This window comes from Rhinolophus sinicus, linkage group LG05 (assembly GCF_036562045.2).
Source record: "Rhinolophus sinicus isolate RSC01 linkage group LG05, ASM3656204v1, whole genome shotgun sequence".
NCBI classification, from domain to species: domain Eukaryota; kingdom Metazoa; phylum Chordata; class Mammalia; order Chiroptera; family Rhinolophidae; genus Rhinolophus; species Rhinolophus sinicus.
The window spans coordinates 82,391,321-82,406,140 of record NC_133755.1 but is presented as its reverse complement, the minus strand read 5'-3'; the positions used below and the strand labels follow the sequence as shown (position 1 = coordinate 82,406,140).

The 14,820-nt window shown below is 48.7% G+C and overlaps 1 protein-coding gene across 10 annotated transcripts in view; it reads right to left on the bottom strand.

The window, feature by feature from the left end:
• The window catches only part of ANKS1A (ankyrin repeat and sterile alpha motif domain containing 1A), a 171,181-nt gene that overhangs the window by 65,087 nt on the left and 91,274 nt on the right, over positions 1–14,820 (bottom strand). For all 10 annotated transcript variants that reach the window (XM_074332832.1, XM_074332831.1, XM_074332833.1 and 7 more), the window contains one exon: positions 4,796–5,382. In XM_074332832.1, coding sequence (XP_074188933.1) covers positions 4,796–5,382 — 587 coding nt within the window. The remainder of the gene's footprint in view (positions 1–4,795; positions 5,383–14,820) is intronic.

Genomic DNA, 14,820 nt, shown 5'->3' with positions numbered 1-14,820 from the left:
TTCACCTGCAAATGAAGATTAATTTACAATTTACATGCAAGAGCCATGTTTACTGCTCCAGCACACAGCCATCTAGCTTGCTTCGAGTTGATGGAAACAGTGCTAAAACTGCCTGTAGCACTCAGGGTCCCCGCAGGGAAAAGATGGCACACGCACACTGGGCAACCAGAGGAGCTCAATAAAGGGACTGCTGCAGGGAGGGTGGCAGGGATGGGAGGTAGTCACAGCCCGGAGCCCAGGCCTGATGGGGCTCGGGGAGGGGCTGGGTCCTGGAACCCAGAGAGAGCAGCGATTGGGAGAGGGTCCCCACAGGAGAGGTGGTCTTCCTGGGCCCACTGCTTCAGTCCACACAGGTCAGCCTCCAGGCACAGCGGCCAGCAGGGACCTGCAGGGCAGGTGTGAAATGCCCTGCACAGGATCTCACAACTGGAGACCAGTTTAAACAACAACAAATTAACTAATCTTCTGACATAGCCATTTAACAGAATACAATGCCTTTTAGAATGAAGACCTGAATTCAGATCTTACTGACATTGCCACGGCAACATATCCCAATAGGCAGCCATTAGGTGAAAAAAAAGCCAGTTATAAATCAGTAAATATTAGTATTAGACCCCACATTTGGACATACACCAAATGTTAACATAGGTGTGTTATGTGTAGAGAGCTGTAGGTGATTTTCCTGCTCCTTAGCTATATATTTGTAAAGTTTTATTTATGGACAGCTTCTCAGTTTACCCTCTCTTATGCCCCAGGGATCGTTCAGACAACAAGGCGAGCATTGACTGGAGAACACAGCAAGTACCCAGTGAAGCTTGGCATTGGATGTCCTCTTAGGCCGAGCTCCTTTAAAAGCCAACTCTATTACTTCTCTGTTAGCAAAACCATGAGAGAAAACAGGGAGAATGCTAGTGTCACGAATGGATGCTATATGTAACCAGGCCAACTCCCAGATGTCGTCTAGTCCGGAGTAATTCAGCAAGGGCTGCGTCAACCATCTGTAAGGAGCAGTCCGTGGTTGCAGTCAGAGACCCCGAATCTATCAGCTCTGCACGTTCCCAGGTATAAGACATCACCCCAAACAACCAACCATCAAGCAGCCACTGCTGCCCACTGCAGTATCAGCCCTTATCCAGTTTTGCTTTCGGCAGTTTCAGTTACCTGCCGTCAACCACAGTCCAAAAATTATGAAACGAAAAATTCCAGAAATAAACAATTCACAAGTTTTAAATTGCACGCTGTTCTGAGTAGCACGATGAAATCTCGCGCCATCCCGCTGCACCCGCCAAGGACGGGAATCCGCCTTGTCCAGCGTCTCCACGCTGTGTACACTACCTGCCGTTAGTCACTCAGTAGCATCGGGTTATCAGACTGACTTGCATGGTATGGCGGTGCGTGCGTTCTAGTAACCTCTGCTTTACGTAATGGCCGCAAAGCACAAGAGTAGCAATACTGGCAGTTCAGGTACGCCAGAGGGAAGGTGTGAGAGGGTGAGTTCAATACAATAAGATACTTTGAGAGATACCACTTCACGTAACTTTTACTGCAACATAGTGTTATAATTGTTCCATTTTATTGTTATTTTTCTTGTGAATCTCTTACTGTGCCTAATTTATAAATTAAACTTTATCCTAGGTAGGTATGTACAGGAAAGAACAGAGTACATACAGGGGTCAGTACTACCCGTGGTTTCAGGCATCCACAGGGGGTCTTGGAATGTACCCTCCATGGATAAGGGGGGACTACTGCTGTATGGAGAATACATAAGAAAAATAAGCAGCAGAAAGGGCTGCAGATTTCTCTTTACCCTCTCTCCTCCTTTCAGGGAGTTAGGGAAGAAAGGCTCATTAATTTCTTGCAGAACAAGGGGGGGCACCTGCCCTACTTTTCCGGGTCTGGGGTGGGGCAGCTGTGCAGGAGGTCCTGGGTCGAGGGGCTTTGAACCCCACTACTTCGCAGTCACTCCACCAGCCCTGGACACCCCTGAAAGCTTTGTGTTTCCTAAGGTCTGACGACTCCGGGCCGCAATTCTCATGCTCCGGAGCTCCAGGCACAGTAACGATCTGCCACTCACGCATGCTTTTTGAATAGTAGGAATTGTGGTCGGCACTTGAACACATCTAATTGGTAAAAACAACTCTGCAACACAGACTGGACTGCCTGTTTCACAAATAAGGGTAGGGACGCTGAGGCTTTCTGAGGCCATCCACCACCAAGGAGGAGACAGTGGAGCCGGGGGCCTGGCCTCGGGCACGGCCCTGCACCTTCTAGGAGCGGCCTGGCCAGCTCACAGGCACAACTCATCACGTGCTGGGATCACAGCTGCCTGGGCCCCCAGGCCCCTCCGCCTCGCAGGCCTCACAGAGCAGCCTTCCCCACCACCTGCGGGGGTCAGGGGGAGGCAGCGGGGATATAATGATGACAAAGAAAAAATCTTCAAGCACAAGGTACACAAGATACAGCACAGCAGCCTTCAGGCACTGGTCAGGGGTGGGTGGGGGGCAGCCATTAACTAATGTACTATTCTGGGAAAGTCTGCCAAAGCCCGGGGTTCAGGGCCAATCCCAGGAGAAACAGCTCTGAAGTTTCTCTTTAGATGAGATACCCACAAAAACCAAGTATAATATGACTCAAAAACAATGTGGAAGGCTTACACATAAAGGGCGTTGCAAGCAGGGCTCAAGCTTCTGAATTCTTTCCAATAAGACCTCAGTTGCCTTTAGTTTTTTTCAAATTTAAAATGTAACAGTCCTTCTGGGCCCCACGAAAGACTGGCCAGGACACTCAGACCTTGAACAGTCTCTGGGTTCACTGTACCCACCTGCAATCTCTACCTGCAAGGAAACATCAGCATATGAACCCTCCTCTCGTTAAGATGTCAGGAGACAATTGGTCTATTAACCCAAACAACCAACTTCAATTAAGCTGGGCTGTGCTTTGGTGATTTCACATTTCTTCTGCAGCAGGAAATAAATGGTGGCGCCCATAAGGCCACCTGGCATGTTATCAGAGCATGAATATACTGTGAAGCGTCCCCGCGTACTGTTGACCTTGTGGGGAGAAGGTACGCCCAGGAGATGGGGCCCAAACGCAGAGCTAACTCTTTAGGCGGGTAAAGCTGTTTCCCAGCCCATTTGAAGGACTATGAGATCACACCTCGATATCAGATCAAATACTCCCTTCTCAGCCTCATGTTCAAGGCTCACTATCTGGTCCCAATCTCACTCTCTACTCCTATTTCTTATTCTCCTATTTCTATACAAACTGTATACTCTATAGAAACCCAGTGACCTCAGCTTTCCCAATTCCAGGCCTTGGCTCATGCTGTTCTCTCTACCTGCAAGGCCCTTTCTCCATCCCACTAGCTTCGACCTGGTTTTAAACTAACACTCGGTTCTTTAATTCCATGTCACATCCCACTTCCCTGTGATCTTCGCTGAAGCCCCTTTCCACCCTCTCACGCCTCTTGTCTCTACCCACCCCACTCCCTCGGAGGCTTTTCTCCCTGTTCACCTGTCCTGCCATTTCAGAGCGCACTGCCTTATTCTATACTTGACTGTAAATGAGTAAAAACTGTTTTGAGAAACAAAGGTAGAGCACACATTCCTGCACACACACACTCTCGTGTGTGACCTCCCAGGGCCAGGAGTTCTTTCCCTTAGACTGATTTTCCTCAAGTGGCCTGGCACCTACAATAGGTCTTGCCAAATCTTTGTTCACTAAACAGTGAAAACCTCCTGTTGCAAGGATTCCTGACAAAACAGTCCTAAGCCTCATCTTATCTGGAGATACGAATGCCGTAGGAACTGTCCCCACCCTGTTCCCACACTGGGAACGGGATCAGCTTTGGTTTACATAACTTTGCAGCTGCAACCAGAATAGAGTCGGGTAGGGCATTTAATCTACAGACTGTTCTAATGGACATGTCAGCTGGACTGTTCCCCTCCTGTTGGAGAGCTAAATTCATCTCTTGAAAATGTTCCTGCAAGATAGACCCAGGCCACTTCAAAGCCAGCTTCTTCCCAGCAAAAAGCCTGCAAGGGTAGCACCCTCACATTCCCTGGGTGTTTTACCAATCTCTGAGAAACATTCTTCTGCCCAGTAGACATGTCACAGTCACTGAAAAATATTCAGTACACATTTCCAATTATTCTGTAACAGTGGTTACGAAAGGAACCTGGACTTCAGACTCTGAATGTTTTCTCCTTACTAATCTATTTCCTGAACCACCTAACTAGCCTCTGCCTCACCAACCTGGGAATGTGGGCGGGCAGGACACTTCTGCTGGAAGAGGCACTGGGTCTCCCAGGGGAACACAGCAGAATCATGGGTGTGCGGGGAACAGAAAAGCCAAGCCCCCCCGATCCCGTCAGCAGCTTCTCCCAGAGTCCAGCAGCCCCTCTCTCCGCCCTCCTAGCCAACCCTGGACCTCCCCTCTTCCTCCTGAAGACTCCTAGGAAGGACTCTAGCTCTGCTTAAGCATCTTCACGGTGGGCATGACTTCCTCAGTAGGGCTGATGGGATCCAAGCATTTCCAAACAGCCTGTCATTTCCAGGAGTTGCCTCTCCCTCCATCCTGCTGTGCTGGGGCCTCCACCCTCCAGTTTAACCATGAATTCTCTGCGATGCACACAGGGGACCCCCTGCCCTGGCTACGTGGGGCTTGCCTCCTTCACGGCTGTCAGAATCACACTGGCTGCTGTGCAAAGGAACCAGGGGCAACCCTGGCCCTGGGAGTCGCACCCAGGGAGCCGTGGGGGGCCGTGGCCAGCTCTGTGACGTCACGCGGCCTTACCTCATCCCACTCCGAGGCGAAGGAGGGCGACTTCTCTAGCCTCTTCTTCCCGATGCTGCAGTTGGACAAGGATTCGCTCCGGCTCCCCATCGCGTCCTCCGTGGGGGAGCAGGTCAGGAGATCAGAGTCAGACTTGGACAAGCTGCGGCTGAGTTTGAGTTCAGCTTTGGGTTTACTGGTGGGAGGGACTCGGCTTCTAGCCCCGCTCCGGTCTCCTTCTGCCTCGGCACCACCAGGGTGTGGAGATGCTGTGTGAGTCAAAGTTTCGGGGTGCGATTGGCTGTTGGCAGTGGGCAGGCCTGCCGGGTGGCTCGCTGTCTTACTCGGGTCCAGGACACTGGGCGGGGAGCCTCCAGGAGCGTGCACACCCGTCTCCTCCAACTGCATGCTGGCCTCGTGGCAGGCGGCCTGCGCGGGGGACCCTTCTGGATGGCTCTGGCCAGTGGCAGACAGCAGCTGGAAAGGGTCCTGCCCCACTTCACCCACTGGGGAGGAGCCGTGCAGGAGACCTGAGAACTGCTCCGGGACCTGCCCGTCCTGCCCCTCCGCGGAGTCCTGGCTCCGGCTGCTGCCGCTCCGCCTGTGGTCTGGGAGTGGACGGAGAGAGAGAAACAAAAAATTAAACGAGGCAAAAATCAACAAAGTTCCAACGCAGCGAGCACACGGCAGAGCAGAGGAATTCAAAAACAGAGGGAAAGAGAGAGACGCTGGATGGGCTGGGGAGAGAGTGGGCAGAGGGAGAGGAGAGAGAGAGGAAGGAAGAAAACAGTTTGGTATTGTTCTTAATGTTCAATTTGTACCCAAAGTCCGAGCATTTATGAAATTCCAAACACTGGCCTGATTAATGCTCTCTGGCAGCCTCCCCTGTTGTTAGGCTGCTGTTACCATCAACGAGCAGACCTTGCTATATAAGGCGAGAAGTGCTAACTAGCTCCTACAGAGAGGACACAAGTGAGGAGAGTGAGTGAACACGGAGTGAAAGTGAGGGAGAGAGGGAAAGAGGGAGGGAGAGAGTGAGAGCGCCGACAGCAAGCATGAGCAAGGGAGACTCACTCCTGGAACATCTGATACATTTCCATAAAGGCCAAAGTGTTATTCAGAGCTACCCGCCCTCCCTTCCTCTGGCAAGCAGCAACGGAGGGGGAAAATGGAGGGCACGAGCCACAACCTGCAACTTCTGGAATTCCTTAACTGAAAATGCAAAACAAAACAGCAGAGAAATGACGCTTCCTTCCTTGGAGGGGGGCTGTTCAGAGCTCCACACCTCGTCCTTCCTTCCTTCCTTCCTTCTGCAGGGAGCACAGGCTTTTCTGTTTTTTCTGAGAATGTGCCCATCTCACTCCTTCCAAAGCCTCCCAGCTGCTCTTATTTGTTTAAGTTTAACCTTGGTTGATCCACTCAAAACAAAATGGTCTAACTTGTCAGTGCCAAGAGACATTTGCGTTTCTCCCAAGACCTCCCGGCCATCCCAGAAATCGGATACCACGAGCTCAGGCAGCCAACTCCTACTGTACACTCACCCAAGCTATCAAGTACCTCTGCCCCGACGTAGCATCAATAATTGACCAAATCAGAGTCCAACATCAGTCTCACCGGGACACCACAGGCTCGCCCTGCACGAACTCGGACCCACTAGAGATTTTCACCCACACCAGCAGGGTAGGTAACAACCCCGCGTCCAGCACTAGCTCAAATTCCAAAGCTAAGATTCAACTTTATTTTCTCCCTAAGTGGACTCTGTGCTACACACACACCACACGATCCCCCCGTCTGCCCAAAGCTCCCAAGAACTGTTTGTGAGATCAGAGAATCTCAGGGCCGAAAGGGTCAAGTTCAGCTCTTGTTTCAGATGAGAAATGGAAGGCCCTCCTCAGGCCTTTAGTGGCCTGTCCAAGGTGGTGTGGCAGGAAGCAGGCTTCAGCCTGGGGGCCTGTACACCTGGCTGTCCTGGCTGTGCTGCTCTCTCACTGTGTGGCCTTGGCAGTGATCTCGTCGTGCTGGGCTTCAGTGTCGACAATAAGTAGGTTGGCCTGTGTGGTCCTTCAAAGTTCCTTTTATGTTACGACAGTGATGAGAAGCTGAGTCCCCACCTCATGGCGATGGCAAACTTCTCCCCCTCGGGGGGTGCAGAGCCCTGCCTGGGGACCCCTCCTGGGTGCCTGCCTGCATAGCACCCACTCTCCCTCATCAGCTTGCCTGAAGCCTCAAGACCCCTTCTTGAAGCTCAATTTCGAAACTAACAAGGGTAGTCAGATACTTTATAAACCTGAGGCACTAAAACAGTCCCCACTGCCCATGCGTGACGCCAGTGTTCCCCAACACTGTTCTTCCAAGACAGGATCCCAAAGACCAGCTGTCACAACGAGCACCTCACCCTGAGGTCTGAACAGAGACATGGATCCATTCGCCCCCGGCCCCCCCCCCCCCCTAGAATGCTTCAGGCTCCAGTCTGTTCAGCTTTTGGCAGGTCTGCAGAGGCTGCTGAGGGGGCAGCCAGTAAGCTGCACTTTCTGGCTCTGGTTACATATCCGCAGGAGCCCAGAAGTATGAACTCTGGCATCTCCTTCCTCTACATCTGACTGTTCCGGAACTTTCACACCCCTAACTCACAAACCCTACATCCCAAAGGTCAGGTCCAGAGCAGTGCACAAGCGCTGAACAATTTGAATCATTTCTCTAGGGAAGAAGACATGCTGCGTACAGAAGCGACCCATACAGCTTAACTCAGGCCCCAGGGAACCGTGACGTCAGGGCTGTGAATACCACCTATGGCCACCGGCAGCTTGAACACAGCTGCCCTGTGGTACTGCATGGTGGGGCGACAGGGAGGACGACATCTGACCATCCCACAGCGCTTCCCAGGACAGGCTGATGGGGAGGTCAACAGGCTGCCACATTTGCCACCTCTAGGACTAACCACAGATCCCGGCCCAAGGTGCCACGTCCCTCTGCCGGCATCTGCATACAAAAAACAGGACTCTGGTAACAGGAACACAGGCTCCCTCCCGGGCATCAGCTTCTAGCTCCTTATTTAACAACTTTGGGTGGCGGGGGAGGGGAGTCTAACAACAAAAGAAAAGCGCCATAGTTCAGAACTGGGAGTCTGCCTAGCTCCCGCTGCCTGGGTGGACCTCAGAACCCAGGCCACAGAGAATGTTCTGCCTGCTGCTGTGGCAGCCCACAATGAAAGCCCTGTCTCATAGCCACCCATTCATGCACGCCATCAATGAAGAAAGGGAGACTGATGCCAAGAGCTCAATAGCAGACAGATGCTGGGGAAGGAAGTGGGCAGAAAGAAGGAATGGAAACTTATGGAAGAAGGAAATATGTGAAGAGCAAGAATTTCTGAGGGTCATAATCCCATCAGAGAAACCACAATCCACCAATACTTTACGGAGTACAGGGAATCATGGAAGGGGATTCTTGCCATGACACGGCTTATCCAGGCAATTCCCTAGGAAAGACACCGGGGTATCTGGAAAGCTTGATCTAAGAAGCTCAGGATCTTAATGAGTTGGTGTTTTCTTTCCCATAAAAAAACTGTGCCCAAGGCTAACACAGATTTCCCAGCAAATCAACAGGTGGGAAACGATCTACTCGATGGTGTCTTCCTTCTGGAAAGCCAGGATAATACTAGATCTCTTAGGGACAAGCTGTTAACAACATAACATGCTGAACAAGAGGCCAGGTCTGGAGCAAATTACTTAACTCTCTGTGCCCAGCGTTCTCATCTATAATTTTGGGCCCTTAGTAGCACTGATTTCATAGGATCGTTGTGAGAATTAGATTATACTCGCGAAGCATTTAGAACCATGCCTGGCACCTGCTAGCTCTCAACAGATGTTAACAATGGTTATTATTCTCCATACCGGATCCATTACAACATGTTTGCTCACAGATGAGACCAACGACTTCTCTGTTCCTCACCAGGGCCACCAAAGACAATGTACGTGACAAGTACTAACACCTGTTACCTTCATTATCCTCACACGTCTGGACAGCAGGAGGGGACAGACGGGAACGCAATGAGAAGGCTGCAGTGAGACACTGAGCCAGGCGCCAGACCGTCAATATGCGTGTGAAAAACGTCTGCCTTCAGGGGGCACCCGAGAGAGAGAAAGATGAAGACATGTCTGCTCAGTGGGCTTACCAGCTACCAGAAGAGAACAGCATATACAAAAATGACTAGAATTCAAGGCAAAAATTAGTAGATGCTTTCAAAAACATATAAGCCAAATAAATGCACAGAAAGCAAAGTGCGTTACTCTGAACCAGGAGGCTTATCAGAAGAGGCAGCGTGTGAGCCGGGCACGGAAGGAGAAGGCAGGCCTTGACAGGCTTGAAGGGAAGTGGAAATCCTTTAGAAAAAGCAGAGGCACGAACCTCTCACGGGGAGCCGTGGATTCCGGCTCCTTCTGACGGGAATCACTGTGCTCCCGCCTTCGGAATTACAGCTTCCACCTGTCCTCCCACACTGCCCTCGGCTCTCCTCACACACTGCCCTTCTCCGAGAGAAACAAGGAGGGACGAGGACACGGGGAGGGCTGTTTGCTCAAGGCCAGCTGCTCCACAGAACAGGACATGCCAGCACGTTCATTCCCAGCCCCTGCAACTCTCCATCTTGATTCATTCTGGGTGTTCATTTTCCTCTTACCCTGAGAGCTGCTGAAGCAAGGGGTCTTCTGCGCTGCATTTTAATTACCACGATGATCCACGGGGATCTCAAGGGCTTTTGAATAATAACATTTTTAACATTTACACAGTTTCAGTCACCCCTGCACATTTAAATTTGGGCTGAAAAATGCAGCTCATGTGAGGACTTGCTAAGTCAAATCAATCCTCAGACCCAGAGAAGAACGCTGGGGTACTCCAACGTCCCAGACTGCTCTGCTTTCTTTGTTCCAGCAGGATTGGAACCCTCCGATGGCCTGGCCAGTGAGTGTGGTGCATGTCAGAAACCAGGTGAGCTCCTAAGTACACGGCTGCTTTCGGAGGGTCACCACACTTTCCCCAGGAGGAAGGTACGGACCAGGTTATGCAGACCTTGTTGAGACTGTGATCTGAGAAGGCAAACAGACTGAGAGTCCATTCTGGTCCATGGCAACCAAAGAGCAGAAGGGCCGCACTGGGATCCAAGAGGCTCACACTGAATTCCCAGCCCTGTGACTTTTCCTCTCTGGGTCTTTTACAAAAAATGAACGGCTGGGCTGCATTCTCTGGGGCTTTGGGATTTAGTATGTGATGAGCTGACCTGAGTTTCCTTCCAGCTCCATGACGTTCAGAATATGAATAGCAGCAGGGCTCCGGGTGAAATGATTTAACCTCCTGGTTTTAAGAGGCTTTGGATTCTGCCAAACCCGGGCTTAAGGCTCAGCTCTAACACCTAACTTCTTCCTCATCCACTAAACGGGATAAAAATAGCTCCTACCCAGCTCCGTCTTGAGCTTTTCAATGACCTAATCAGTGTAAATGAACTCAGCACGTGGCTGGCCCAGAAGCAGCATTCAGAAAATGGAAGCTGCCATCATTATCATCAGCTTTCATTTACAACCATTTCCAAACCGCTCTTCCTGCTAACGCTGCACAGAGGCTGGTTTCCTTTCTCCCAACTCTGCAGCACCCATAGGGTACAGCCCCGCGTTGGGAACCGTGGGCTTGGTCCTGATTACCTCACATCTCCCCCATTTCCTTAAATGCCTCCTGAAGACTCTGTTCACTTCCAGCGCCTCAAACTCCCCTATTCAATGTACCAGCTCTGCCTGGATCAGTTTCCAACAGGCCATGTTTGTGCCTCATTTAATAGCACACTTGCCGTCTCTGTTTCCCTTGATCTTCTGCCAGGTCCAACACTGGGTATTCACAACCATTTGCTCTCTCTTCTCCAGTTGCTGGAATGTTGAGCCCTGGTGAATACTCAAGAAACAACTGACTGAGTCCTGTTTAACTCAGCTGGTTTCCAGTAAGCTACAATGTCTGTAGTACTTGTTATTCTGTGCCCGACATTGTGCTATTTTCTTTTTTAATAGTCACAGCAACAATGAAGTAAAAATTTGTATCCCTATTTTACACATAGAAAATGAGGCTTAAAGAGGTTAAATGACTTCCTCAAGGTCACCAGCCAACGAGTGGTAGAGCAAGAACCCAAACGCAAGCCTGACTACCAGACTCAGCCGTCCTTCTGTTCACGTCTTCAGAACTGTGATGTCGTCGTAAGATCTATTCCTCATCTCTTTCACTCTTTTCAAAGTGTCACCTTTCCCACAGCACCTATACTTTTGGAAGATAATCACAGCAAGTTCCTCAGAAGACTTACACCAGACAAGCTTCCGTAACTACTACTCTCAACACCATGTCAAAACTTGGGGATAACTTCATCTCTTCCCACTGCTTCAGAGAGGACTCACCCAATGTACGAGTCACCAATGGTCTTCTAATTGCCTAACCCTTTCCTAGTCTTCATCCTTTTAGCTCTTTCTGTATGACTTTGACACTGTCTCTTAGTTGTCCCCAATACCCGCTCTCCACTTCTTCCTTGGCTATGGGGTTTTGTTTTTGATTGGCTCACAGCCACTGAGAATAAAGACTGTGTTTCCCATCTTCCCTGCAGCCAGTAGGTGTAGCCTGGGACCAAGCTCTGGCCAATGGGTTATAAGGGAAAGTGGGACACGTAACTTTTGAGAACTTCCTTCAAAGTGCCCTTCTTCTCCCTTTCCTTCCTTCCTTCTTGTGCTGAGAGCCTGAACTTGAATAGTCATTTTGAACCATGAAATGGCAGAAGGAGACTGGGTCCCTGGCCATCACCAACTGCCACGCTAGCCCTAGGGTCCTTACTTCTGGGCGGCTATCTTGGTTAAACCAGGTATTTGGGGTTTCCATCACATTCAGCCTTGGCTTCTAAGACTGCATTGTCCTGGTGACCCTCCTCCGTTTCTTTCCCCTTGTGCCTCTAAACAGAAGTTCTATTCTTGACTTCTTCAATCTCTCTAGACTTTTCCTCTACCACTGATTATCGTTTATGTTGACCATCACCTCAACTTGGACGATTCATGAATCTGTTGCGTCTCTCCATCACACCCACATTTCCAAGTGTTTATGGAGTATCTTTACCTGCATGTTCTCCTGGTACCCGAAACACATCAAACAAAACATATTCAAGATTGAACTTAACATGTTCCCTCAAACATGTCCCCCCTTCAATCCCCTATTTCTTTTAGTTGCACAGTATCTTCCCAGTTAACCAGGCTCAAAACCTCAGAATCACCCTCAATACTTTCTCCTCCTTATTCTTCCCCATTTCGTTGTAAGGTCCTCCTCAATACCTCTGCCCCCATGTACCCTCCTTCCTATCACTTCCTCCTGTCCCCCTACTTTGGGCACTAATTTCCTTTAAGATTCCTTACAGTCTCTCGACTCCAGGGTATTCCTGCCTCTCGCCTCTCCCAGCTGCAATCCAGGATTCCACATTCATACTCGTACATACTTAAAGTACAGCTTCCATCCCGGCACCTCATTCAGAAGCTTCAACAACTCCACACTGTCTCAGGAATAAAGACTGACATTTGAGATCCAGTATTCTAAGACCAGTTCTTTTTCTAGCCAAACTGGATGGAAACATGTGCTCTAGCATCTCCCATCACCTTATGCCCCTCCCTCTGCCTGAATGCCTTCTTCTTCCTCCTAACTTCTGCCTATCAAGTAGAATGCTTGATTTGGGGGTTCAACTCAAATGCCATTTCTTTCATACAGCCATCCCTAATCTCTTACACTAGCATAATGTATCCTTTTTCTGAACTCTAAAATTACTTTTATATGACTTGATGTGAATTTAACATATTCTGCCATTTATGATTACTTTATATATGTCTCATGTATATGCGTACACATGTGTATAAATGGCTGTCAATACATTTGGAAGAACATAGAGATGTACAGTTCACAGGGCTTGGACTTGTTCTATAATGGAAAGAAAAGTGAACTATTCCAACTCAGAAATATAAATTGATAGAGCAAGACAGTTACACAGTGGGGCTTTGGGTAGGAACTCCTCTAATGCAAGAAGGTGAGAGAAGAGGAAGCTGCTGAAAATAAGGCATAATTATTTATATGACTTGATGTGAATGTAACATATTCTGCCCTTTATGATTACTCATTTACATTTTTTGCTTTTGGGTAAAGCACCCAAATTTACTTCTTGGAATCTACCAGGAAGAGCTAGGCTGGACTTCCAGGTAAAAATGGTGGACTGAACGCGGGTATCTATTTAATCTTCTTCCTGAAGTCTTATTAAACCAATGATAGTAAAAGTGGGACTGCAGGTAGAAGCACACGTGAGAATCCAAGCTGGCAAAGGCAAAAGCCAGATTGACACTACAGAATTCCCTAAAGCCTCAGGAATTGGCAGCACTCTGGATGTGGGAGTAGAGGGAGAACTAAAATAACATTTTCCTCCCCCTCAACAGGACTGAGGTCTTTATCCTCGTGCACAAACTTCACGCAGACCTGAATGCACAGCGCTCAGGTATATTGACTTAACTGCATCTAGAAACCCTCAGAAGTGTGCTGTGAGCCAGGAGACCACGTGGATCACTGTTCTCAGATAATCATTCATCACTGTCCGAAGCTAAGAGGACTTAAGCACTATTAGTGGATGCCACAGAAAAGCACCACAGAGAACGATGACTTGTAGAGCTCTGGGCTACTTTCCCATCTGCTAGCAAGCTTGGAAAATTGTCTGCTGTTTCTCTGAATGGCAGTATGTCCAGAATGTCCGGTGGGCAAGGAGTTAAACACTGAAGAGAAATAAATGACTAAGCCACACGAAACAGGAAATATTGTTCTCAGTTATGCTGGCCCTGTATGATTTCAGAAGATTTCTTCTACATTTGAAACAAATTAAATAATAGAGGAAGACCTAGTTGGATAAAACTATTATAAAACCATCTGGGCCTAGTGCCTTTTTGGGAGGGATGGGTTTTCTACCTCATGAATCTTCATGAAGCTTTCTACACTTCTGTCAGTTTTTGTCACATCTACAGACACAAATGGAATTTCTGGGTGGGAAAATTCTTCACTGCGAAGGATTATCCCGCATAGGGTAAGATGCTTAGCATTCCTGGTCACCAGGAACTAAATGCCAGTAGAAACACCATCTCAATTAGTCATTGTGGTGAACCAATTACTCTCCCAGACAATTCATCCCAGAGGGGTGGTAGCAACTCTTAACTAACCACATAAAATTTATTTCTATAAATTCTCTTACTATCAATTTTTAACATGTCCGAATTTGCGGTTATACATACGCTTCATATTATTCCAATATGTTGTTTTTTTCTCTTGATCAGAATTGTCAGAGATCTTTAAAAAAACAAACAAGTTTGCATTATAATGATCAAGTCTATTGCTTTTTTGTTTTTTTACTTCATTCTTTCTGCCTTTAGTTTTTCTTTAGTTAACTGAGGTGTAACGTGTGTACCATAAAGTATGTGAAGTATACTATCTGCTTTTATCTTTATTAATTCCTCTGCTACTTCCTTTTGGTTACGTTTTAGTCTTTCTTGTTTTTTAACAAATGAATTTAAGGATATAAACTTTCCTCTGAGTATCACTTTGGCCAAATGTTATCAGTATTTATATGAAGTGTTTCCACTATCAGTAATTTCTAAGTAGAACAATGGGGGGGGGCGGGAAGGCAACTCACAAGACTAAATATATAATACTAATCAAGAAGGTAAGATGCGGGGCCGGCCCAGTGGCTCAGGCGGTTAGAGCTCCGTGCTCCTAACTCCAAAGGCTGCCAGTTCGATTCCCACATGGGCCAGTGGGCTCTCAATCACAAGGTTGCCAGTTCAATTCCTCGAGTCCCGCAAGGGATGGTGGGCTCCACCCCCTGCAACTAAGATTGAACACGGCACTTTGAGCTGAGCTGCCTCCGCAAGGGATGGTGGGCTCCACCCCCTGCAACTAAGATTGAACACGGCACTTTGAGCTGAGCTGCCTCCCGGATGGCTCAGTTGTTGGTTGAAGCG